The sequence below is a fragment of the Mya arenaria genome, chromosome 9 (assembly GCF_026914265.1).
Source record: "Mya arenaria isolate MELC-2E11 chromosome 9, ASM2691426v1".
NCBI lineage: Eukaryota > Metazoa > Mollusca > Bivalvia > Myida > Myidae > Mya > Mya arenaria.
The window spans coordinates 4,739,373-4,767,135 of NC_069130.1; the positions used below are offsets into that span (position 1 = coordinate 4,739,373).

General features: G+C 37.8%; 1 protein-coding gene across 4 annotated transcripts in view; it reads left to right on the forward strand.

The window, feature by feature from the left end:
- LOC128202680 (5'-3' exoribonuclease 1-like) overlaps nucleotides 1–24,975 on the forward strand; it is a 73,765-nt gene extending 48,790 nt beyond the window's left edge. The window contains exons 23-36 of one of the 4 annotated variants that reach the window (XM_052903726.1): nucleotides 1,923–2,057; nucleotides 2,488–2,630; nucleotides 3,129–3,257; nucleotides 3,549–3,632; nucleotides 3,996–4,131; nucleotides 6,129–6,191; nucleotides 8,076–8,278; nucleotides 9,099–9,248; nucleotides 9,476–9,582; nucleotides 9,904–10,025; nucleotides 10,536–10,691; nucleotides 10,980–11,243; nucleotides 11,469–11,808; nucleotides 24,798–24,975. In XM_052903726.1, coding sequence (XP_052759686.1) covers nucleotides 1,923–2,057; nucleotides 2,488–2,630; nucleotides 3,129–3,257; nucleotides 3,549–3,632; nucleotides 3,996–4,131; nucleotides 6,129–6,191; nucleotides 8,076–8,278; nucleotides 9,099–9,248; nucleotides 9,476–9,582; nucleotides 9,904–10,025; nucleotides 10,536–10,691; nucleotides 10,980–11,243; nucleotides 11,469–11,792 — 2,016 coding nt within the window. In that variant the 3' untranslated portion in view covers nucleotides 11,793–11,808; nucleotides 24,798–24,975. Of the gene's footprint in view, nucleotides 1–1,922; nucleotides 2,058–2,487; nucleotides 2,631–3,128; nucleotides 3,258–3,548; nucleotides 3,633–3,995; nucleotides 4,132–6,128; nucleotides 6,192–8,075; nucleotides 8,279–9,098; nucleotides 9,249–9,475; nucleotides 9,583–9,903; nucleotides 10,026–10,535; nucleotides 10,692–10,979; nucleotides 11,244–11,468; nucleotides 13,170–24,797 lie in introns of those variants that run through there. The other 3 variants (XM_052903725.1, XM_052903728.1, XM_052903727.1) reach the window with 3 other exon arrangements.
- Nucleotides 24,976–27,763: the final 2,788 nt, after the last annotated feature.

Here is a 27,763-nt window from a genome sequence, read left to right on the forward strand (position 1 = left end):
TATATAACTTGTGAGCATTATAAGACATTGTTAAACATACATACCTTGTAAGCATTATAAGACGTTGTTAAATCGTACATGACTTGTGAGCATTATAAGTCATTGTTAAACCGTACTTAACTTGTAAGCATTATAAGACATTGTTAAACATAAATAATATGTAAGCATTAAAAGTTGTTGTTAAGCATACATAACTTGTGAGCATTATAAGACATTGTTAAACATACATAACTTGTAAGCATTATAAGACGTTGTTAAACCGTACATAACTTGTAAGCATTATAAGACGTTGTTAAATCGTACATAACTTGTGAGCATTATAAGATGTTGTTAAACATACATAACTTGTGAGCATTATAAGACGTTGTTAATCCGTGCATACTGTGTGAGCATTATAAGACGTTGTTAAACATACATAACTTGTGAGCATTATAAGTCATTGTTAAACATACATAACTTGTGAGTATTATAAGTCATTGTTAAACATACATAGCTTGTGAGCATTATAAGACGTTGTTAAACGTACATAACTTGTGAGTATTATAAGTCATTGTTAAACATACATAACTTGTGAGCATTATAAGTCATTGTTAAACATACATGACTTGTGAGCATTATAAGTCATTTTTAAACCGTACATAACTTGTGAGCATTATAAGTCATTTTTAAAAACCGTACATAACTTGTAAGCATTATAAGACGTTATTAACAGTACATAACTTGTAAGCATTATAAGACGTTGTTTAACATGCATAACTTGTGAACGTTATAAGACGTTGTTAAACTGTACATAACGTGTAAGCATTATAAGACGTAGTTAAACCGTACATAACTTGTGAGCATTATAAGTCATTGTTAAACATACATAACATGTGAGCATTATAAGTCATTGTTAAACCGTACATTACTTGTAAGCATTATAAGACGTTGTTAAACTGTACATAACGTGTAAGCATAATAAGACGTTGTTAAACCGTATATAACTTGTGAGCATTATAAGTTGTTGTTTAACATACATAACTTGTGAGCATCATAAGTCGTTGTTAAACATACATAACTTGTGAGCATTATAAGTTATTGTTAAACATACATAACGTGTCAGCATTATAAGTCATTGTTAAACATACATAACTTGTGAGCATTATTAGTCGTTGTTAAACATACATAACGTGTGAGCATTATAACTCATTGTTAAACCGTACATAACTTGTAAGTATTATAAGTCATTGTTAAACATACATAACTTGTGAGCAGTATAAGACGTTGTTAAACATACATAACTTGTGAGCATTATAAGTCATTGTTAAACATACATAACTTGTGAGCATTATAAGTCATTGTTAAACATACATAACTTGTGAGCATTATAAGTCATTGTTAAACATACATAACTTGTGAGCATTATAAGTCATTGTTAAACATACATAACTTGTGAGCATTATAAGTCATTGTTAAACATACATAACTTGTGAGCATTATAATTCATTGTTAAACATACATAACTTGTGAGCATTATAAGTCATTGTTAAACATACATAACTTGTGAGCATTTTTATTTGAATGAATCATACATTTGTTACTTTACCACCCTGTAAAATATCTTGGACATGGCTAAGCTGAAAAGAAATCATAGTCATTTTATTTGGTTAAAAACTGTAGTTTATTATGGGACTTAATGATATATGTCATTGCTCAGCCGTTAGTTTGATACTTCCAATAATTCAGCAGAGTAAAATGTTGTGGTCAGATCACATCAGATTTCCAATCAGAGCCAAGATATTTTAACTTGTGGCATAGAAACCAGTACCCTAGTTACTCTTGTAATATGTCTTGCATGAGCGTTATTCAAGCATAATTTGTATGATTTTATGCAATAGTTATTTGTATTATTTTTGAAATTTGATCCTTGATTTTACGTGCAGGTGTTCATGTTGGGCTGGCCCCACTACGGCTGTCAGGGGGAGGTGTTGGACACTGACATGCAAAGCGGACATGTGAGAATCAACCTCTCCATCCTGGAGGAGCCCAGCCTGGCGCATATTGTTAACAACATGAAGGTAGGACAATGCACAATGTTGTATCTTGTATGCATGTGAAGTGGACTCACAGATAAGGAGAAAAGATGTAAGAATATATTTAGTGGAGCCAAGCATAGCTGATATCCTCAACAATATGATGTAGGTACCTCTCTAGCATCTCTAAAAAAATGTTTCTCTGATTTCTTATATTCTCTTTCATGCAATACAGATTTCAATTTAATGCCCAGCAAACAGAAAGTGGGTCATTTCATATTAATGGAAATCTTTTGCTTCTGAATTTCCGTTTTAAAGGACATTGATGTCCAGTATATCCCTGGTTTTGTGGTGGCCACAAGGCTGAGAATCAGTAGCCCCTTGCTCCTCCAACTTATATGACCATCTACATAATTCATTGATGATATTGTTACGTTTGTTCCTGATTGTCATCTATATTTTTCTCCCTATAAAGGACTTTGACATCCAGTATGTCTCTGCCTTTGTGGGGGCTCAGAAACTGGGAATCAGCAGTAACCTGTTGTCCCGACTTACAGGGACCATCTTTGTTACTGTGGGCTGCGAGGAGGTTGCCAAGGAACAAATGAACCCTTACAGGTACATAAAGTCCATTTGTTACTACTATACAGTACAACTGTTTATATTACACTTATTTGTACTGGCTAAAGGTCCATTCCCCAGAGTTACATATACCAGTATTATTTCACTGTTCTTTTCTTTATGTAAGACCATGTTTTTTACTATTATATTAGATTAAATATCAATCTACCATCATATTTTTAAAACTGTTAATTTTTTTACCATTGCATTAAATTATTTTCTTTCCATCTATGTGACGTGATAGTGTGGTCTTGTTTTTGTTGGGGAAACAGGAGTACCCTTTGAAAACCCACTTGTCAAGCGACAAACAAAACTCATAAACACCCTGGCTGAGAGTTAAACTAAAAGTCAAACCTTGGGCACCTCGGTTAGAAATGCAATAACCACTGCATTAACTGGACAATATAAGATCACAAGCCTGGAAGTCAATATATGACACAGTAATAAGGCTAGGAAAGACTGTTCGGTATCCCAATCTGATTTTTCTACATGCAGGATAAATGTTGGTTTGAACCTAAAGTTTACGACGAGACAAGAGGAGGTGCCAGGGTACACAAGGCTGCAGGACGGAAAATGGGCTTACTCCTTCAAGTGTGTAGACACCCTCAGGGATTATATGAAAAAGTAAGTTGGTTTAAGACAAACTGTAAAGAACTTGGTGATGGGTTTAATTATTGACCACCAGGAGTCATGTTTAAAACCTGTGGACAACTTATCAAAGTTTTACACAAAGGGACTGCAGAAAGAAAGGGTGAAGTTAGGCCACAGAATATGATGCATTATATTTATCTTTATTACCTCCATTTATGGAGAGTCATTTTTAGACATATAAATATTCAACCAAGCAAATTATTGACATTAAAATTCAGTTAAAACAATTGAGCATAATTCACATTCAGATTCCTGTTTTTTCAGGTTTCCTGACATGTTTGACATCATCTCTAAATCTGATCGGAAACAGAACGATTTTTACGAGAATGAAGTGATTCCAGAGAGCAGGTATGTCACTTGTTTTTGCTATATATTTACAATCTGAATGCATTACAGCATAGACAATGCTAAAAATATCCAAGATTTGTCAAGGGACTGGAGTGAACAGGCCACAGAAGCCCGCAGCTGACATCAAGCATGTTAATTCATTATGTTAGTTTCTTATGTACATGTAACACTGAATAATGTTGATATATATTATTACAGTATTGACTGGATTTCCTAGTTTGCTCAAACTGAATGTAAAGGACTGATTTCTTTCCACTGAATGTAAGCATCCACTTGGCTTGAATTGGCTGAGCCTCATGGTATTTTCACTGGTTGAAGCCAACATAGTTTGACAGTGAATAATGTTCATATATCATGTTTCAGTGGCTACAAGCTTAAGAATGTCCAGGAATATGTCAAGGGTCTGGAGTGTACGAATGTGAAAACCCAGAAGGCAGGAGCTGACATCATGGCTGAGGGCGTTATAAAAGCTCTACTAGAAGAGACGGACAAGACTGTGGTAGGTGTTGATAAATTCAGTGACTGAAGTTACTGGCTGATTTGTTATTATTCTGTTAACTAGTCACTGATGCAAAATGCGGGAAGGCTTCAAGCTGCATTCTCACAGATTGATAATTTTGACAATTTCTTAGTTTTCGTCTCAGAATCAGCTGATTTCGGTTTCATTCATATAATTAATGATTTACAAAAGAACAGGTTCAATTGTTTGGAAAACTGCAGAAAAACGTATTGTTCCTAAAGCATTTGTTAAGCTTTAAGCCATAAATACAGTGGTCGAAATTTACACAAGCCCGCAAGCCCTGCACTGTAAAAAATGTCTTTCGGGCTTGCTCAAATTCTGAATTTTATATAGTAGGGCTTGTTAAAAAATTTGATGCCAAGCAATAGTATTAGAATTCAGGCTTGTTAATCCAAAAGTCTAATTTCGATGACTGTAAATATAACCATTTTCTTATCCAATATCAAAAACTGCTATCTGATCTCTTTTTCAGCATATTTACTTTTGGGGAAAATTGGCATTCCAAGACAGAAAATATTTTTTTTACAAAACATTGAATCTGTGAGTTCTAAAAGAAATCTTAGAAAAAAAGTCAATATATTATCAAAGGATTGTTGTTGTTGTCGAAAGTGCCATGCAAAAACATTAAACCAAGATATTCATATGAAAATTGGTACACATGTTACAAGAGACAATGTACATAAGTGTAGCAAGGCCCATCACTCATGCTTTAATGATTTTAGAGCTATGCCCTTGTCTGACTGAGAGAGAAAAAAACAGTCACAAAATCGGGCTACATAACTCCATATTATCCTAAATACAAATTATGAACCCTGATTGAACATAGGTAAATGTTTTAGGGCACATTGTGTCTGATTAAAGCTTTAGGGCAATTTGGGATTTTCACTAATTTATTCTATAGCCTTCATTCAATTGACTTAATACTTTATACGGTTGTTTATGGCAATCACACAATAAGGTGACATAACTCCATATTATCCCTAATACAAATTTTGGCCCTTGATCAACTGGAAAAGTTTGTTTAAAATTGTTGGGCAACTGATTATTAACTCGGATTTCAAATACTGTTCATTAACACAGTGAGACCCAGTTTTGCGAATGAAATACGATGTTGTTCAGTTGGGCCTCCAGGAGGGGGCGTCAATTTCGCCATTGGTATTAAATAATTTTAGTTAGGTTTATCATATTGCAACCAAACTTGGTATACATGAAGAGTTTATTGAGACCTTTAATGGAATTGTGTTTGCGGCCGTGAGAGTCTTGGTCAAGGTCACTGTTACTAAAATTAGAAATATGATTGGTTCTGAATACAGTAACTTAAGGTTGACATATTGCTACCAACTTGGTATATAGGAAGAGTTCAAGGAGACCTTTCTGTGGATTACATTTGGGGCTCCCAGGGTCAAAGTCACTGTTACTAGAACTAGATAACCGTTTGGTATTGAACAACTTAAGTCATAGTTGAAATATTGCCATCATAATTGGTATGTACATGAAGGAAGAGATTATGGAGGTCTTCATTGGGATGGCTTTTAGGGCCACTTAGGTCAAGGTCAAGGCCACTGTTACTAAAATAGAAAAAAAACATTGTAACTTTGACTCTTACAATGAAGGCTTTAGTTCTTCAGTTAATCAATTATATCTGGTTTCGTAGCATTGCGGCAATTTTGTTTAATTTGCTATTTTTACTTTTTTTCATGCTTTTGCATCAGTATTGTTTTCATTTCTAAGACATAGCAGCATTATAGTCAAGCCCAATGTCCTTCAACACTTCTTGTTTACGTTAATAATAAAAGTGACAACTCTTGGTGTTTAACCTAGTAGTCAAAATATTCATATATATTTACTGTTTGATGTAGCTTGATTTTGGTCAATCTAAAACATTTTAAAGCATTAAGTGTCAAATATTGAAAGAGTGTGTTTGATGATATTATGCACAAACCGTGGCTTAAACTAATTTTAATCTGTGTTTGTAGGAGGTGAATAAGAAGAGACAAAAGAGAGTGAAAATGCAGGTTAAGCCACATCTACTGTACAGGGTAAGTGGTCTGTTATGTAAAGTTGCAGGTTAAGCCCCATTTACTGTACAGGGTAAGTGGTCTCTAAGCCCTGGGCTCCTTAAATTGATTGGCAATGATATGAAAAGATAATACTGTTATCCATCAGATAAGTATGTCATGATTCAGGTTAATCGATCAGATAAGTAAGTTAAGATTCAGGTTAATCCATCAGATAAGTAAGTCAAGATTCGGGTTAATCCATCAGATAAGTAAGTCGAAATTCAGATTAATCCATCACATAAGTAAGTCAAGATTCAGGTTAATCCATCAGATAAGTAGGTCAAGATTCAGGTTAATCCATCAGATAATTCAGTCAAGATTTGGGTTAATCCATCAGATAAGTAAATCAAGATTTAGGTTAATCCATCAGATAAATAAGTAGAGATGTAGATTAATCCATCAGATAAGTAAGTCAAGATTCAGGTTTATCCATCAGATAAATAAGTAGAGATTCAGGTTTATCCATCAGATAAATAAGTAGAGATTCAGATTAATTCATCAGATAAATAAGAAGAGATTCAGGTTAATCCATCAGATAAGTAAGTTATGATTCAGGTTAATCCATCAGATAAGTAAGCCAAGATTTAGGTTAATCCATCAGATAAATAAGTAGAGATTCAGATTAATCCATCAGATAAGTTTGTCAAGATTCAGGTTAATCCATCAGATAAGTAAGTTAAGATTCAGGTTATTCCATCAGATAAGTAAGTCAAGATTCAGGTTAATCCATCAGATAAGTAAGTCAAGATTCAGGTTAATCCATCAGATAAGTAAGTTAAGATTCAGGTTAATACATCAGATAAGTAAGCCAAGATTCAGGTTTATCCATCAGATAAGTAAGCCAAGATTTAGATTAATCCATCAGATAAGTAAGCCAAGATTTAGATCAATCCATCAGATAAGTATGCCAAGATTCAGATTAATCCATCAGATAATTATGCCAAGATTCAGATTAATCCATCAGATAAGTATGCCAAGATTCAGATTAATCCATCTGATAAGTAAGCCAAGATTCAGGTTAATCCATCAGATAAGTAAGCCAAGATTCAGATTAATCCATCAGATAAGTAAGTCAAGATTCAGGTTAATCCATCAGATAAGTAAGTCAAGATTCAGGTTAATCCATCAGATAAGTATGCCAAGATTCAGATTAATCCATCTGATAAGTAAGCCAAGATTCAGGTTAATCCATCAGATAAGTAAGCCAAGATTCAGATTAATCCATCAGATAAGTAAGTCAAGATTTAGGTTAATCCATCAGATAAGTAAGTCAAGATTCAGGTTAATCCATCAGATAAGTAAGTCAAAATTCAGGTTAATCCATCAGATAAGTAAGTCAAGATTCAGGTTAATCCATCAGATAAGTAAGCCAAGATTCAGATTAATCCATCAGATAAGTAAGTCAAGATTCAGGTTAATCCATCAGATAAGTAAGTCAAGATTCAGGTTAATCCATCATATAAGTTAGTCAAAATTCAGGTTTATCCATCAGATAAGTAAGCCAAGATTCAGGTTAATCCATCAGATAAGTAAGTCAAGATTCAGATTAATCCATCAGATAAGTCAGTCAACATTCAGATTAATCGTCCAGATAAGTAAGTCAACATTCAGATTAATCCATCAGATAAGTAAGTCAAGATTCAGGTTAATCCATCAGATAAGTAAGCCAAGATTAAGGTTAATCCATCAGATAAGTAAGTCAAGATTCAGGTTTAAGCAACACAATGGTGTAAAAAGCCGTTGATGATAACATACCTAAGCTTAAATTATACAATTTCGAAGTACTGAATTTGACAGTGCTTAATTATATGTCTTCCCCATTGCATTTAATTTACTATTCAAGTCTATTCGTTACCCTTTCAGCCGATAGTAACTAGCGGCTCCCTGATCCCTGACTCTAGCACCGAGTACCAGCTGTTTGACCGAGTTGTAAATACGCGTCAGGGTTTTTCTGTGCCGTTTGGTCTCCGCGGCACGATCGTGGGCATCTACCCAGCAGAGGTGGAGGTCAACACGGTGTATGGGGTCATCTTTGATGAGGACTTTGCTGGGGGAATCAGTATCAGGTAGGGCGTTGCGTTTGAGTGCATGTACGTGTCTGGTATTAAAGGAGTTTCTTCATGCATTGATTTCATCTAGGCAATAAAAATATGAAAAAATATTAACCTGAAACTTAATACACGTTTTATATGCGGTCATCTTTGATAAGTAGTTTTTCTAGTGACATGCCAGGTGTGGTTTTACGTGTTTACAAACGATTCCTTGGTAGTATTATATGTGATTAAAAACAAGCGTGTAATAGCCGAAATGATAATGTGTACATACATCAAGAAATTAATCACACAATCCTTTATACTAATGTCAAGAAAATTGATTATGAGTTTGATGTGTCCAAATAATTCTCATTATGAATAATTAGCAAGGCAGAACGCTTGTAGACTTTCAGAGATGGAACATCCCCTCTTTCATTGCCGTTCCATAACCCAATAATGAAACAATTGCAAAGTAACTTGTCACAAATGTTCAACATATCAACTGTCTTGCAGAGCACACATTCTAGCTGCCTACCTTTAAGGTGAAGGTCAAATGTCAGATAACTACTGAAGTTATTGAAAGAATTTTGAAATTTCTTGACACAAATCCACTCTTCCTTTAATTGAAATTTTATTTTTTCTGTCCACAACCAACTCCTTTGCCTAATGCATAACCATCAGTTTTAAGAAACGCCTTGAAAGGTAGGTAACCTGTCGTAGAGCATACATCTTTCTAAACGATGGCCACGTTGTATTTGTCTTTTCCATAAGGCCAACACAATTATTGTAAAAAGGCCACCCTACCCTGGTTAAAACCTCGACTAAAGTGTTGCATAATTTCACCATCTCATAGGAACTCAACAAGTAGAGGCTACCGTATGCCTCCCTCAGCACTGCTCAACCTGACTCACGGGGAGAGGAAAAATGGGGCGCGGCCGTCCACAGTGGTAAAGATGCCAGCTGAACAGATGCAGGGACAGATTCACCGACAGAACCAGGCCAGGTAGGTTATTTTGTTTCACAGTTGTTTCAGTTCAATAATGGCTCTTTTCCAACACTTGCTTCTGTAGCTTTAAACGAAATGGTTTCCCATCTAGAACAGAACATTAAACTGTATTGTACAAATTCATTTTGGACAATTGGTAGATAAAGTGTATGAAATATTCTTTTTTGGGGGACTTGAAATAATCACTTACATTTACAACTCTTTTATCATTTCATGAATGTAAGCAGTGATTTGAGGTACACTGATGCCTGGGGCGGGAAGTCTGGGGTCAACAGAGGCAATCAGAGTCAAGGTCACCAGAGAAACCAGGGTTACCATGACAACAGGGCAGGTATAGCATTGAACACAAAAAAGAGAAACAAACACATGAACATGAGTTATATTTGTAATATATTTCTTAAAATTGTAATATCCTGCCATTTGCTTTGGGTTGCATGCATATAGAAAATGTCCTGAAATTCTGTTTGCCTGTTATAGTTAAAACTTTATGGCATGCAATTGGCTGATGTCATCAGAGTTATTGTATTGAAAGCAATCTAAAGTCAATACTCTGAAAACTAGAATATTTGTGACTTAACAAATGAAAGGCAGTTTATAACATGACATAGTTCTGACAGTAACTTTTCCTCAATTGTTTGCACTATTGTTTCAGGTAACAACAGCGGTCAACGTGGTCACCAGACCAGCAACACAGAATATGACCGTCAGAACCGGGGTGGTTACCACCAGCAACAGGGGCAGCAACAGGGGCAGCAGTATGGACGACAGCTTGAAGTGAGTGAACGACAGGGGCAGATAATTTAACGTAAAGTTTAAGGAAGATTAAGGCAGAAAAGTAAAAACATCCTAAACAATAGTTGCCTTAGGACCATGTTTAATCCCCCTGAATTAGCCATGTCAGTATAGGTATTAACTGATCCCTTATTGAAGTGTTACCTTGACTTTCGATGTCAGAGCATAAATGCTATGTGCAAAACACCTTCCCATGCTGCTATACATTTGGTTGCAGTTTGAGAGAAATTCAGGTTGAATTGGATAAGGTTCATCCGAGACACACAAAAAAACGGACTGACTGACAGCCTACCGGGGCATGATTGCATTGGTTGAAATAATTATTTGTTATTGGTAACATGCATTGAAAGTAAGGACACAAAAGCATAGATGAAGCATTTTATAAAATTTTGAGACATTGTTGTCTGTTCTTTAAAACAAAAAGAACAAAACATGACAATTTGATTATGTATTTAATGATTGTATATTCATCTCACCATATATCATTTTCAGACCCATGTTAGCAAGGCCCACCAGGGCGGTGTGTTTAACGGTGGTAACATCGCCCCCAAGATTGTTGCTCCCCGTCTCTCCAAGGTTTTGGCAAAGAATGGGGGTCATGGTGGAGGTGTACAAGGGGTCAGGCAGACTCAGGCAGCCAATACACAGGTAGGAAATGTATTTCATTGATTTCTTTATAAATATTAGTTAATTCGTCCTGTGTAATGAAGACTTTAACATGGTATGCAATGAAAAATAGCCAAACGAAGAAAATTACAAATCTAGCTATGACACGACTTTATTTCTTTTATGCATTTCAGTTTGACTTGTCAATAACAATTTATTGAATTAATAATGCTTGCATTTTATTAAAATATAATATTGGTGAAAAGGAATAAGACACTTTTGTTTCACAATTGTTGTAACGAGTTGTTGTTGTTGTTGTGTTTTTCTCAGAGACAAAACCAGAACAACTCTGCAGCCAACACAGAGTTTGAGGGCATGTGGAAACAGTCCTCTATGCCACCAGAGGGCTCAGAAACAGATAAACAAGGGACATCACTCTCACATGCTGCCGCTATCCTCACCACAGTACCTTCCCCTGTCCCTCAAAACATGGGAGGTCAATCTCCTGAACCGGGGACAAAAATAGACGTACAGTCCCTTTTCTCTCAGGCCAGCAGGAGTGATAGGCCTGTCAGTGTTTGGGACTTACACCGTGTAACGACAGCATGTTATTTCGTCAATTTTGTGAATAATCACTTTTTGATTAAATGTGAATTTGGAAATGTCCTTTAACTGTTAACAGTCAATTTGTTTATTTATCAATTACAAGCAGCTGTTGGTCTGAACATGTCACTCTTCTCTTTGCATAACCATGAAAGATATTTTCCAGTAATGTACAAGAGTTAAGACTTTCATTCAAACTGTTTTATGATTTTACAGGTCACCCGTAAACAGAAACCACAGAAAAACAGGAAGGGTTCTGCATCACTTGAGAGCTCTTCCAAATTGGAGGAGGAAAAAATAGCAAAGGAAGATAAACCAAGTGTACTTGACTCTTCAAATAAAGATTCAAAATTTTCTGTTTCAACATCTGAAAATGTAAGCCAAGATTTAGCAGGTGGTTCAGCTCATGGGACAGTTGACTCTTCAAAAGGAGGTCCGAAAAATCTACCCAAAGAGAAGACAACTCCACCTATAACAACAGGAAGCTCTTCAAAAAAGCCTAAAAGGAGATTAGCTACTAACTTTGGCAATATGCAATAATTGTCGCACAATTCAGGTAATTACATATATCAAGACTTATCATTTACTTAGTCCGATCCAGAAGTGCTACTTTTGTCACAAGTAGAAAATATTTTATGAATACAAATAAAAAGGAATTCAGTTCTTGTATAAAAAAAACTCATAATATGGAGAGAAAAACACCGCCTGTTCACATATTCATCTTTTATGTTTACGCCTCTTCCAGTTTAACATACACCCCACCCCATGAAGGCGAATAAAGTAATTTTATTGGGGAGGTTCATGTTCGTTTTTTGCTTGCTTCTAACTAAATAAACTTGTGACTGTCCAATCTAAAAGTGCCTTCCTCAGGATGGAAGTTTGCTTAAAAGTAATAGCCCTAATTCTAATCACATTGATTTGTTCATCAATAAAGTTGTGTTTTTTAATGCTTTTTGCACAAATATTTTGATAGTTTATGGGTTTTTTTTTAAATCTAGAGGAAAAATCAAGTTATCCTCATAACATTTGTGTCTGTGCCATTATCATGCAATGTTTTTAACGTTTGTTTTGAACCAAAAAAGCATGTTAAAAACATGGCTGACTATAAGCATGCCTAATATGGCAATATTTTTCCATTTGCCTTGTCCTTTATAAAGATGATGTTTGAAGTTCATGACGTCATTCTTTATTTTAATGTTGCGCTCCGATTGGATAAGCGCGATATCATTTAACCAATGATATACGGCGCTACAAATATCAGATATTCTTTTATACACATGTATATTTTCAGTTTCATTTCTTTTAGAACAAATATTCAATTGTAGAAGAAACGGCTAATCTTAAATCATAGCGAATAATAATTAAAAGTGTAAAGGAGTGTTTATGCTATATGAACGCAGAAGAGCAAGCGAGCATATTACCAAGAAGTGCAAGTGTGCTTTCTGAAATTTGCTCCGGTGCCCTACTGCGTTCATTCACCATGAACGCAAGTAAAAATGCGATCAGTACTTAAATGGCCATGTTTAGCCAGTTGCATGGCTAAGGCGAAAGTAAGTGTGTTTCTAGCCGTCTTATTATTGTTTTGTAGTGTTTCATGTGTTTATCTAGTATTTGTAAATCAGTTTATTTGTTTATTGATAAGGAATTCTTAGCAGTATTGATGAGAGTAATATATGTTTGGGTGCAATTAATGAATTTTCATACTAATTAATATCTTATTTTTGCATTGAGAATTTCCATTGTACAACGCAGTTAGGTTAAATAAAATGTTTTGACTGTGTACAAAGTTTCACTTTTATAGGTTGTTTAAGACACAGCCATTGAGTTGGCTAGCCTTTTTGAGTAAATTTTATGGATAGTTTTATGTCCATTTGACTGTTTTATAACCTTTAAGAAATCATTAAACTGTTGATTTGAGTTGACTTTTTCCTCCTTTGTGAGCCATTATTTCCGTTTGCACAACTTCGCTACTGCCAAAACAATCTTTACGACTTGATGGTTTAAACTGGATCGTTTGCTTGACAGGAATACATAAAGATTATAAGTTTTTTTTACGGAAAAATATCACTTTCCGAGAGCGATCGTGCATTACCGGTCACTTTCGTGACACGTTTAGCGATGGTTGCCTTCGTCAATTCGAAGGTATAATTGAGTAATCGTCCGTTGCTGAGTTGTCGACGTTAATGATAACTAATAGTTTGTCCAGAAATATCCTGGTTGGATTCCAGGTAACCCTTTTATGTTCTTTCTGTTCCAATCAAACATTAGCGCATACAGAGCTGGGACACAATTTCACGACGTCATTTCCGGAATGACGTTACGTGCGGCACGTTTTCCTTAAAAATGGAATTAAATGACTTATTAATAAGTGACTCCGATTTTAGGCATAAAATAAAAAGAAGAAAGTTTGTTTCAGTGTAAGATAGCAATAAAATTCACCTCATGGAGACCAAAAGGGATTATTTCGCTCGTGGTTACGCCACTTGTGAAATGCATTTTCAGGTGCTCACTCGGTGAAATATATTACGATCGTACACGGAAACAAGCATTTTCCTCTGTATGTAAATGACCAAGATTTTAACAAATGTTTCATCGAAAAGACCAGTACGAAATGGTCGGAAGATGTATTTGAAAGTAATACAGCTTTGAATTATTCTAATGGTGGTCATGAGGATCAGATAAATTTTGTCGAGTGTATTATATTTGGTATATAACCAATCCTACTACAGGTCATATTGACAAAACAAAATCATGACGATATGCTTAAGTGACATTGAAAAGAAAGACAGACTCAATACCAGACTCATTCTATGCTTGATATGTCGCGAAATGATATACTTAAAAGAGGTGGAAGTTGTTTTAAACATGACCTTGATCTGATTGTAATATGAATAGAGTTATTTTAACATTTGGAATTTGGAGTTTCTGGTTTACCCATTTAAACTTTTCCTAAAAAAAATCTGTTCAAGATTTCAACAATTGCTAAGTCATAAAGTCATATGCTTAAATATTAAAAAAATATTGTTTTAATGAAGAAGTGTCCTATTTCGTTTTGAGCACAGGTACATTTAACACTGGTTCATTGATCACTTTGTCGTCAGCTGACTAATGCACGTACGTAGACATAATCAATTTCTAATTATTAACCTATCGAAAGTGAGTGGTCTGTAATGTGAAGATGCAGTTTAAGCCTCATCTACTGTACATGGTGAGTGGTATGTCATCTGAAGATGCAGGTTAAGCCCCATCTACTGTTGTGAGTGAGTGGTCTATCATCTGAAGATGCAGGTTAAGCCACATTTACTGTACAGGCTGAGTGGTCTGTAATGTTAAGATGCAGGTTAAGCCCCATCTTCTGTACAGGGTGAGTGGTATGTTATGTAAAGATGCAGGTAAAGTAAAGATGCAGGTTAAGCCCCATCTATTGTAAAGGGTCAGTGGTCTGTAATGTAAAGATGAAAGTTAAGCCTCATCTACTGTATAGGGTGAGTGGTATGTCATGTTAGGATACAGGCTAAGCCTCATCTATTGTACAGGGTCAGTTGTCTGTAATGTGAAGATGCAGGTTAAGCCACATCTACTTTACAGGGTCAGTGGTCTGTAATGTAAAGATGCAGGTTAAGCCCCATCTACTGTACAGGGTGAGTGGTCAGTTATATGAAGTTTCAGGTTACGCCACATCTACTGTACAGAATGAGTAGTCTGTTATGTAAAGATGCAGGTTAAGCCCCATCTACTGTACATGGTGAGTGGTATGTTATTTGAAGATGAAGGTTAAGCAACATCTACTGTACAGGGTGAGTTGTAAGTTCTGTGAAGATGCAGGTAAAGCCACATCTACTGGGTGTGTGGTGTGTTATTTTAAGATGCAGAATCTGCCACATCTACTGTACAAGATGAATGGTCTGTTATAAAAAGATGCAGGTTAAGCCAAATCTACTGTACACGGCGAGTGGTCTGTAATGTGAAGATGCAGGTTCAGCCACATCTACTGTACAGGGTGAGTGGTCTGTCATGTGAAGATGCAGGTTAAGCCACATCTTCTGTACAGGGTGAGTGGTATGTTATGTGAAGATGCAGGTTAAGCCACATCTACTGTACAGGGTGATTGGTCTGTTATGTGAAGATGCAGGTTCAGCCCCATCCACTGTACAGGGTGTGTGGTTTGTTTTGTGAAGAAGCAGGTTTAGCCCCATCTACTGAACAAGGTGAGTGTTCTGTAATGTGAAGATGCAGGTTTAGCCTAATCTACTGTACAGGGCGAGTGGTCTGTAATGTGAAGATGCAGGTTAAGCCACATCTACTGTACAGGGTAAGTTGTGTGTTATGTTAAGATGCATGTTAAGCCACATCTACTGTACGGGGTCAGTGGTCTGTTATGTGAAGATGCAGGTTAAGCCCCATCTACTGTACAGGGTGAGTGGTCTGTTATGTGAAGTTGCAGGTTATGCCACATCTACTGTACAGGGTGAGTGGTCTGTTATGTGAAGATGCAGGTTAAGCCACATCAACTGTACAATGTGATTGGTATGTCATTTGAAGATGCAGGTTAAGCAACATCTACTGTACATGGAGAGTTGTAAGTTCTGTGAAGATGCAGGTTCAGCCACATCTACTGTACTGGGTGTGTGGTGTGATATGTTAGGATGCAGGTTCAGCAACATCTACTGTACAGGGTGAGTGGTATGTTATGTGAAGATGCAGGTTCAGCCCCATCTACTAAACAGGGTGATTGGTCTGTAATGTGAATATGCAGGTTCACCCACATCTACTGTACAGGGTAAGTGGTCGGTAATGTGAATATGCAGGTTTAGCCACATCTTCTGTACACGGTGAGTGGTCTGTAAAATGAAGATGCAGGTTAATCCCCATCTACTGTACAGGGTGAGTTGTCTGTAATGTGAAGGGGCAGGTTCATCCCCATCTACTGTACAGGGTGACTGGTATGTTATATCAAGATGCAGGTTTAGCCACATCTACTGTATAGAATAAGTTACATTTTATATTAAGATGCAGGTTTAGCCCCATCTACTGTACAGGGTGAGTTTACTGTTATGTTAAGATGCAGGTTAAGCCCCCATCTACTGTACAGGGTAAGTGGTATGTTATTTGAAGATGCAGGTTAAGCCACATCTAGTGTACAGGTGGAGTGGTCTGTTATGTGAAGATGCAAGTTAAGCAACATCTACTGTACAGGGTGAGTGTACTGTTATGTTAAGATGCAGTTTATGCCTCATCACCTGTACAGGGTCAGTGGTATGTTATTTGAAGATAAAGGTTAAGCCTCATCAAATGTAGAGGGTAAGTTGTATGTTATGTAAAGATGCAGGTTAAGCCTCATCTACTGTAAAGGGTAAGTGGTCTGTTATGTGAAGATGCAGGTTCAGCCCCATCTACTGCATATGGTGATTGATCGGTTATGTGGAGATGCAGGTTAAGCCCCATCTACTGTAGAGGTTGAGTGGTATGTTATTTGAAGATGCAGGTTAGGCCACATTTACTGTACATGGTGAGTTGTATGTTATGTGAAGAAGCAGGTTAAGCCACATCTACTGTACAGGGTGGGTGGTCTGTTACGTGAAGATGCAGTTTAAGCCCGATCTACTGTACAGGGAGAGTGGTCTGTTATGTTAAGGTGCATGTTAAGCCCCATCTACTGTACAGGGTGAGTGGTCTGTAATCTGCAGATTCACGGATAATCCCCATCTACTGTACAAGGTGAGTGGTCTGTAATGTGAATATGCAGGTTAGGTCACATCTACTGTACATGGTGAATGGTCTGTATAGTGAAGATGGAGGTTAAGCCCCATCTACTATACAAGGTGAGTGGTCTGTAATGTGAAGATGCAGGTTAAGCCCCATCTACTGTACAGGGTGATTGGTATGTTATAAGAAGTTGCAGGTTCAGCCATATCTACTGTACAGGGTGAGTGGTCTGTTATGTGAAAATACAGGTTCATCCACATCTACTGTACATTGAGAGTGGTCTGTTATGTGAAGATGCAGGTTAAGCCCCATCTACGGTACAGGGTAAGTGGTCTGTTATGTGAAGATGCAGGTTAAGCCCCATCTACTGTACAGGGAGAGTGGTCTGTTATGTGAAGATGCAAATTAAGCGCCATCTACTGTACAGGGTGATTGGTCTGTTATGTGAATATGCATGTTAAGCCACATCTACTGTACAAGGTGAGTGGTATGTTATGTGAAGGTGCAGGTTAAGCCACATCTACTGTACAGGGTGAGTGTTATGTAATGTGAAGATGCAGGTTAAACCCTTTATACTGTACAGGGTGAGTGTAATTTTATGTGAAGATGAAGGTTTAGACACATCTACTGTACAGAGTGAGTGGTATGTTATGTGAAGATGCAGGTTAACCCACATTTACTGTATAGGGTGAGTTATATGTTATGTGAAGATGCAGGTTCAGCCCCATCTTCTGTACAGGGTGAGTGGTCTGTCAAATGAAAATGCAGGTTCAGCGCCATCTACTGTACGGGGTAAGTGGTATGTTATGTGAAGGTGCAGGTTAAGCCACATCTACTGTACAGGGTGCGTTGTATGTTATGCGAAGATGCAGGTTAAGCCTCATCTACTGTACAGGGTGAGTGTACTGTTATGTTAAGATGCAGGTTACGCCCCATCTACTGTACAGGGTGAGTGCTCTGTTATGTGAAGATGCAGGTTAAGCGCCATCTACTGTACAGGGTGTGTGGTCTGTAATCTGCAGATTCACGGATAATCCCCATCTACTGTATATGGTGAGTGGTCTGTAATGTGAAGATGCAGGTTCAGCCCCATCTACTGTAAAGGGTGAGTGGTATGTTATGTGAAGGTGCAGGTTAAGCCACATCTACTGTACAGGGTGCGTTGTATGTTATGTGAAGATGCAGATTAAGCCTCATCTACTGTACAGGGTGAGTGTACTGTTATATTAAGATGCAGGTTACGCCCCATCTACTATACAAAGTGAGTGGTCTGTTATGTGAAGATGCAGGTTTGGCCACATCTACTGTACAGGGTGAGTGGTCTGTATAGTGAAGATGGAGGTTAAGCCCCATCTTCTGTACAAGGTGAGTGTTTTGTAATGTGAAGATGCAGGTTAAGCCCCATCTACTGTACAGGGTGATTGGTGTGTTATAAGAAGATGCAGGTTTAGCCACATCTACTGTACAGGGTGAGTGGAATGTTATGTGAAGATGCAGGTTAAACCACATTATACTGTACAGGGTGAGTGGAATGTTATGTGAGGATGCAGGTTAAGACACATCTACTGTACAAGGTGAGCGATCTGTAATCTGCCGATTCACGGATAATCCCCATCTGCTGTACAGGGTAAGTGATCTGTAATATGAAGATGCAGGTTAAGCAACATCTATTGTACAAGGTGAGTGGTCTGTTATGTGAAGATGCAGGTTAAGCCACATCTACTGTACAGGGTAAGTGGTATGCTATGTGAAGTTGCAGCTTAAACCACATTATACTGTACAGGGTGAGTGAAATGTTATGTGAAGATGCAGATTAAACCACATTATACTGTACAGGGTGAGAGGAATGTTATGTGAAGATGCCGGTTTAGCCACATCTACTGTACAGGATGAGTGGAATGTTATGTGAAGATGCAGATTAAACCACATTATACTGTACAGGGTGAGTGGAATATTATGTGAAGATGCAGGAAAAGACACATCTACTGTACAAGGTGAGTGGTCTGTAATGTGAAGATGCAGGTTAAGCCCCATCTACTGTACAGGGTAAGTGTTATGTTATAAGAAGATGCAGGTTCAGCCACATCAACTGTACACGGTAAATGGTCTTTTATGTGAAGATATAGGTTAATCCACATCTACTGTACAGGGAGAGTAGTCTAGTATGTGAAGATGCAGGTTAAGCCCCATCTACGCTACAGGGTAATTGGTCTGTTATGTGAAGATGCAGGTGAAGACCCATCTACTAAACAGGGTGATTGGTCTGTAATGTGAATATGTAGGTTCACCCACATCTGCTGTACAGGGTAAGTGGTCTGAAATGTGAATATGCAGGTTTAGCCACATCTACTGTACACGGTGAGTGGTCTGCAAAATGAAGATGCAGGTTAATCCCCATCTACTGTACAGGGTGAGTTGTCTGTAATGTGAAGAGGCAGGTTCAGCCCCATCTACTGTACAGGGTGACTGGTATGTTATATGAAGATGCAGGTTTAGCCACATCTACTGTATAGAATAAGTTACATTTTATGTTAAGATGCAGGTTAAGCCCCATCTACTGTACAGGGTGAGTTTACTGTTATGTTAAGATGCAGGTTAAGCCCCCATCTACTGTACAGGGTAAATGGTATGTTATTTGAAGATGCAGGTTAAGCCACATCTAGTGTACAGGTGGAGTGGTCTGTTATGTGAAGATGCAGGTTAAGCCCCATCTACTGCATAGGGTGATTGATCGGTTATGTGGAGATGCATGTTAAGCCCCATCTACTATAAAGGTTGAGTGGTATGTTATTTGAAGATGCAGGTTAGGCCACATTTACTGTACATGGTGAGTTGTATGTTATGTGAAGAAGCAGGATAAGCCACATCTACTGTACAGGGTGAGTGGTCTGTTACGTGAAGATGCAGTTTAAGCCCCATCTACTGTACAGGGAGAGTGGTCTGTTATGTTAAGATGCAGGTTAAGCCCCATCTACTGTACAGGGTGAGTGGTCTGTAATGTGAATATGCAGGTTAGGTCACATCTACTGTACATGGTGAATGGTCTGTATAGTGAAGATGGAGGTTAAGCCCCATCTACTGTACAAGGTGAGTGGTCTGTAATGTGAAGATGCAGGTTAAGCCCCATCTACTGTACAGGGCGATTGGTCTGTTATAAGAAGTTGCAGGTTCAGCCATATCTACTGTACAGGGTAAGTGGTCTGTTATGTGAAAATACAGGTTCATCCACATCTACTGTACATTGAGAGTGGTCTGTTATGTGAAGATGCAGGTTAAGCCCCATCTACGGTACAGGGTAAGTGGTCTGTTATGTGAAGATGCAGGTTAAGTCCCATCTACTGTACAGGGAGAGTGGTCTGTTATGTGAAGATGCAAATTAAGCGCCATCTACTGTACAGGGTAAGTGGTCTGTTATATTAAGGTGCAGGTTAAGCCACATCTACTATACAGGGTGATTGGTCTGTTATATTAAGGTGCAGGTTAAGCCACATCTACTATAAAGGGTGAGTGGTCTGTTATGTGAATATGCATGTTAAGCCACATCTACTGTACAAGGTGAGTGGTATGTTATGTGAAGATGCAGGTTAAGCCACATCTACTGTACAGGGTAAGTGTTATGATATGTGAAGATGCAGGTTAAACCCTTTATACTGTACAGGGTGAGGGTAATTTTATGTGAAGATGTAGGTTCAGACACATCTTCTGTACAGAGTGAGTGGTATGTTATGTGAAGATGCAGGTTAAGCCACATTTACTGTACAGGGTGAGTTATATGTTATGTGAAGATGCAGGTTCAGCCCCATCTTCTGTACAGGGTGAGTGGTCTGTCAAATGAAAATGCAGGTTCAGCGCCATCTACTGTACGGGGTAAGTGGTATGTTATGTGAAGGTGCAGGTTAAGCCACATCTACTGTACAGGGTGCGTTGTATGTTATGCGAAGATGCAGGTTAAGCCTCATCTACTGTACAGGGTGAGTGTACTGTTATGTTAAGATGCAGGTTACGCCCCATCTACTGTACAAAGTGAGTGGTCTGTAATGTAATGATGCAGGTTATGCCACATCTACTGTACAGGGTCAGTGGTCTGTATAGTGAAGATGGAGGTTAAGCCCCATCTTCTGTACAGGGTGAGTGTTTTGTAATGTGAAGATACAGGTTAAGCCCCATCTACTGTACAGGGTGATTGGTGTGTTATAAGAAGATGCAGGTTTAGCCACATCTACTGTACAGGGTGAGTGGAATGTTATGTGAAGATGCAGGTTAAACCACATTATACTGTTAGGGGTGAGTGGAATGTTATGTGAAGATGCAGGTAAAGACACATCTACTGTACATGGTGAGCGATCTGTAATCTGCCGATTCACGGATAATCCCCATCTGCTGTACAGGGTAAGTGATCTGTAATATGAAGATGCAGGTTAAGCAACATCTATTGTACAAGGTGAGTGGTCTGTTATGTGAAGATGCAGGTTAAGCCACATCCACTGTACAGGGTAAGTGGTATGTTATGTGCAGTTGCAGCTTAAACCACATTATACTGTACAGGGTGAGTGGAATGTTATGTGAAGATGCTGGAAAAGACCCATCTACTGTACAAGGTGAGTGGTCTGTAATGTGAAGATGCAGGTTGAGCCACATCTACTGCACAGGGTGAGTGGTATGTTATGTGAAGATGGAGGTTAAGCCCCATCTACTGTAAAGGGTAAGTGGTCTGTTATGTGAAGATGCAGGTTAAGCCACATCTACTGTACAGGGAGAGTGGTCTGTCAAATAAAGATGCATGTTCAGCCCCATCTACTGTACAGGGTGAGTGGTATGTTATGTAAAGGTGCAGGTTAAGCCACATCTACTGTACAGGGTACGTTGTATGTGATGTGAAGATGCAGGTTAAGCCTCATCTACTGTACAGGGTGAGTGTACTGTTATGTTAAGATGCAGGTTAAGCCCAATCTATTGTAGATGGTGAGTGGTCTGTAATCTGCAGATTCACGGCTAATCCCCATCTACTGAACTAGGTTAGTGGTCTGTAATGTGTAGATGCAAATTAAGCCCCATCTACTGTACAGGGTGAATGGTATGTAATTTGAAGATGAAGGTTAAGCCACATCTTTTGTACAGGGTGAGTGGTCTATAATGTGAAGATGCAGGCTAAGTCACATCTACTTTACAGGGTGAGTGGTCTGTGATGTGATGATGCAGGTTAAACCCCATCTACTGTACAGGGTCATTAGCTATTATGTAAAGATGCCGTTCAGCCCCATCTACTGTACAGGGTGAGTGGTATTTTGTGAAGATGCAGGTTAAGCCACATCTACTATACAGGGTGAGTGGTCTGTAATGAGAAGATGCAGGTTAAGCAATTTCTACTCTACAGGGTGTGTGGTTTGTTATGTTAAGATGGAAATTAAACCCCATCAGTTGTACAGGGTGGGTGGTCAATTATGTGAAGATGCAGGTTAAGCACCATCTACTGCACAGGGTGAGTGGTCTGTTATTTGAAGATGTAGGTTAAGCCACATCTACTGTACAGGGTGAGTGGTCTGTTATTTGAAGATGCAGTTTAAGCCACATCTACTGTACAGGGTGATTGGTCTGTTATTTGAAGATGCAGGTTAAGCCACATCTACTGTACAGGGTGAGCGATCTGTAATGTGAAGAAGCAGGTTAAACCACATCTACTGTATAGGGTGATTGGTCTGTTATGTGAAGAATCAGGTTCAGCCACATCTACTGTACAGGATGAGTGGTATGTTTTGTTAATATGCAGGATAAGCCCAATCTACTGTACAGAGTGAGTGGTCTGTAAAGTGAAGATGCAGGTTAAACCCCATCTACTGTACAGGGTGACTGGTCTGTTATGTGAAGATGCAGGTTCAGCCCAATCTATTATACATGGTGAGTGGTATGTTTTTTGATAATGCAGGTTAAGCCCCATCTACTATACAAGGTGAGTGGTCTGTAATGTGAAGATACAGGTAAACTCTCATATACTGTACAGGGTGAGTAGTCTGTTATGTGAAGGTTCAGATTCAGCCACATATACTGTACAGGGTAAGTCATCCGTAATGTGAATATGCAGTTTAAGCCACATCTACTGTACAGTGTGACTGGTCTGTTATGAGAAGATGCAGGTTTAGCCCCATCTACTGTACAAGGTGAGTGTTCTGTCAAATGAAGATGCAGGTTAAGCCCCATCTACTGTACAGGGTGAGTGGTATGTTATGTGAATATACAGGTTAAGCCACATCTACTGTACCGGGTAAGTGGTACTTTATGTAAAGATGCAGGTTAAGCCCCATCTACTGTACAGGGTGAGTGTACTGTTAGGTTAAGATGCAGGTTAAACCCCATGAACTGTACATGATGATTGGTCTGTTATTTGAAGATGCAGGTTAAGCCACATCTTCTGTACAGGGTGAGTGGTCTGTAATGTGAAGATATAGGTTAAACCACATCTACTGTACAGGTTGATTGGTCTGTTATGTGAAGATGCAGGTTCAGCCCCATCTATTGTACAGGTTGAGTGGTCTGTAATGTGAAGATGCAGGTTGAGCCACATCTACTGCACAGGGTGAGTGGTATGTTATTTGAAGATGGAGGTTAAGCCCCATCTACTGTATAGGGTAAGTGGTCTGTTATGTGAAGATGCAGGTTAAGCCACATCTACTGTACAGGGAGAGTGGTTTGTTATGAAAAGTTGCAGGTTAAGCCCATCTACTGTACAGGTAGAGTTGTTTGTTAAGAGAGGATGCAGGTTAAGCCCCATCTACTGTACAAGGAGAGCGGTTTGTTTATTGAAGATGCAGGTTAAGCCACATCTACTGTACAGGGAGAGTGGTATGTTATGTTAAGATGCAGGTTAAGCCACATCTACTTTACATGGTAAGTGGTCTGTTATGTGAAGATGCAGGTTAAGCCACATCTACGGTACGGGGAGAGTGGTTTGTTATGAAAAGTTGCAGGTTAAGCCCTTCTACTGTACAGGGAGAGTGGTCTGTAATGTGAAGATGCAGGTTAAGCCCCATCTACTGTACAGGGTGATTGGTCTGTTATGTGAAGATGCAGGTTAAGCCACATTATACTGTACAGGGTGATTGGTCTGTTATGAGAAGATGCAGGTTAAGCCACATCTACTGTACAGGGTGATTGGTCTGTTATGTGAAGATGCAGGTTAAGCCACATCTACTGTAGAGGGTAAGTGGAATGTTATGTGAACATGCAGGTTAAACCCCATCGACTGTACAGGGTGAGTGGTATGTTATGTGAATATGCAGGTTAAGCCCTATCTACTGTACAGGGAGAGTGGTCTTTTATGTTAAGATGCAGGTTAAGCCCCATCTTCTGTGCAGGGTGAGTGGTCTGTTATGTGAAAATACAGGTTAAGCCACATGTACTGTAGTGAGTGAGTTGTCTGTTATGTGATGATGCAGGTTAAGCCCCATATACTGTACAGGGTGAGTGGTCCGGTATGTGAAGATGCAGGTTAAGCCCCATCTACTGTACAGGTCGAGTGGTCTGTTATGTGAAGATGCAGGTTAAGCCACATCTACTGTACAGGGTGAGTTGTCTGTAATGTGAAGATGCAGGTTAAGCCAAATTTTCTGTTCAAGGGGTTTGGTCTTTATTGGTTGCGCTCCTTAAAATGTATGTGAATAATTTGAAAAGATACTGCTGTAGTTATGTAGTATGGCGAAATTCAGGTTAAGAAACACAATGGTCTACAGAGTCTTTTATGATACCTTACTTAAGTTTAAATTGTGCTCTTTCAAAGTTTAAAGTATGTTTATATAAATATATTTATATCTTCACATTTCTTAAAAATATTCATTACCCTTTCAGCCAATAGTAACAAGCGGCTCCCTGATCCCTGACTCTAGCACAGAGTACCAGCTGTTTGACCGAGTTGTGAACACGCGGCAGGGTTTCTCTGTACCGTTTGGTCTCTGCGGCACGATCGTGGGAATCCACCCAGCAGAGGTGGAGGTCAACACGGTGTATCACGTCATCTTTGATGAGTACTTTGCTGGGGGAATCAGTGTTAGGTATTGAAGTGCTTTTGAGTACATTTTATAATTTGTCTGTTTTTGAGTATTGATATTGTTTTGGTGTCATCGTTACCGTCGGCGCCGTCATGCATAACTTTCATTTTGCCAATAAAAATACTAAACCTGGAACTTGATACACATGTAATGAAATCATCATTGATGAGGACTGATGCTTTGTCAGGTGTGATTTTACATGCTGACAGTATTGTAGTGATTAATACATATGCCATAGCTGAGGTAAAGATGTGACATTATGTAAACAAATTAATCATACAATTCAGTCATATAAATATAGTTTAAAACACCAAGGTAAGATATATTTTGTAAATTATTTACCAGATTGATGTGTCCAGCAAGATTCTCACATTGCAAGAATGCTTATAAAATTCCATGCAAGCACGTGCTTCCCTGTTTTTTATATCTGCCCATCACCTATCCATTGCCGCTCATTTACTCCTCAACTGGTAAAATGATTTCAAGTAACTTTGCTCAAATGTGAAACATATGGATTGACTTGCAGAGCACATGTTTCAGCCACCTACATTCAATGTGAATGTCTAACTTAGAGGTCAATCGTCAGATAACACCTCAGGCGATTTAACTACTTTAAAATTACTTATGACAAATCCACTCTACCTTGAACTGAAATTTTGATGTTTCTGACTAATACCAACTCCTTTGCCTTAGGCATTAATTTAAGAAAAAAAATCTCAAATTGAATATTTTCTTTCCGAAATTCGAAACCTGTCACAGAACATATATATTTCCAAACAATGTCAATGTTGTTTTTAGCTCGACTATTCAAAGAATAGGTGGGCTATACTACTCGCCCCAGCGTCGGCGTCGGCGTCCGGTTTAAGTTTTAGGGCAAGTTGGGATTTTCACTTATAAGTCCAATACCCTACATTCAATTGACTTAATACTTCACGCAGGTGTTCAGGGCCATCACATGATGAGGTTAGATAACTCCATTTTTATTCTTTTCACAGATTATGGCCCTTGATTGACTATGGAACTTAAGGTTAAAGTTTTAGGGCAAGTTGGAATATTTATTAATAACTTCTATATTCTTTGTTCAATTGACTTAATACTTCACACAGTTGTTAAGGACCATCACACAATGAGGTTACATAACTCCATATTATCCTAAATACAAGTTATGGTCCCTGATTGACTTAGGTTAAAGTTTTAGGGCAGGTTAAAGTTTTAGGGCAAGTTGGGATTTTCACTTAAAACTCAAATACCATTCATTCAATTGACCTAATACTTCACACAGATGTTGAGAGCCATCACATAATGGGGTTAGATAACTCCATATTATCTTTTATACAAATTATGGCCCCTGATTGACTATGGAACTTAGGTTAAAGTTTTAGGGCAGGTTGGGATATTGTTTAATAACTTCTATACGCTTCATTCAATTGACTAAATACTTCACACAATTGTTCAGGACCATCACCTAATGAGGTTACATAACTCCATATCCTTAATTCAAGTTATGGCCCCTGATTGACTTAGGTTTAAGTTTTAGTCAAGTAAAAGTTAAGGGCAAGTTGGGATTTTAATAAAAAAAACTTCTATAACGTTCATTAAATGCACTTAATAAATTTCAAAATTATTTACGACCATCTTACAACAAGAAACATAACTCCGTTTTAAGCCTAAATACAAATAATGGCACTTGATTTTTTTTTTAATTATTTTTTTTTAATTTCCTTTGAAAGGCATATTTGTATATTCTTAACCACATTTTCATAATGGGAAATCAACTTATTTGAATGACTTGCGTCATTGTTTGGGCGGGCTGGTGGGAGGGCAGCATCAAAGTCACCTTATGTATCGAATAAGTTTAGTTAGGTTTGACATAAAAAGACCAAGCTTGGTATTATTACATGTTTATTGTATTCTAAGTCAAAGCGGAGTAGTCGAGCGCGCTGTCTTACGACGGCTCTTGTTTTCCTTTGTCTTTACAAAAGGCAAACACAATTATTGTAAAAAGACTGCGAATTACCGTTGTAATTATACAAGCATGTTTATCATAATAAAATGATTTAATCCATTTATTGAAAGAGTTCCCAAAATTAAAGTAGAGTTTTAAACACGAACTCATGATCAATGCTATCAGACGCCTTTTCAATGTCTGCAGAAAGTAGAAGGCACGTGTCATCGGATTGATCTTCATGTTCTAAAATATCATATATAAATCGGATTTATCCCCAATATATCTGCCTTTCATGAAACCTGTTTCAGAGTTATGAACTTCGCTTTGAATAACTAGTTTTATTCTATTCGCTATAGATTTTGTGCCAATCTTTTAATCTATTTTTAATAAAGATGAAGCGTCTTTATCTTTTTGTATGGTATTGAATTAGTTATTCTTTGCTTTTTTGATATATGGATAATTTAAGGAATTTAAATGAAACGACTTGTCAATCCAAAATATTTTCGTTTAACCGTTAAAACCTTCTAAATATTCTGATTTAGATCTAATAAGGTGGCCTTAAGCTTGCTGTTTGTTTTTGTCTTCTAGTGATTATTCTTTCATTTTGACATATTGTTTAAACGATTGTTAGGATTATTTGCTTATTGTATGTCTTTTTGGTAAATTTCCTTCGTTAGTTTCTGTTCTCTCTTAATTGTTTCTTTTGTTTTTAATATGCAATATTAAATTGTGCCATTTTTAATGACACCCTTTGATAGTTTTCCACAAATTGTTTGGATTTTCTTTCTAATTAATTTCGTTGATGTTAAGATCTAATT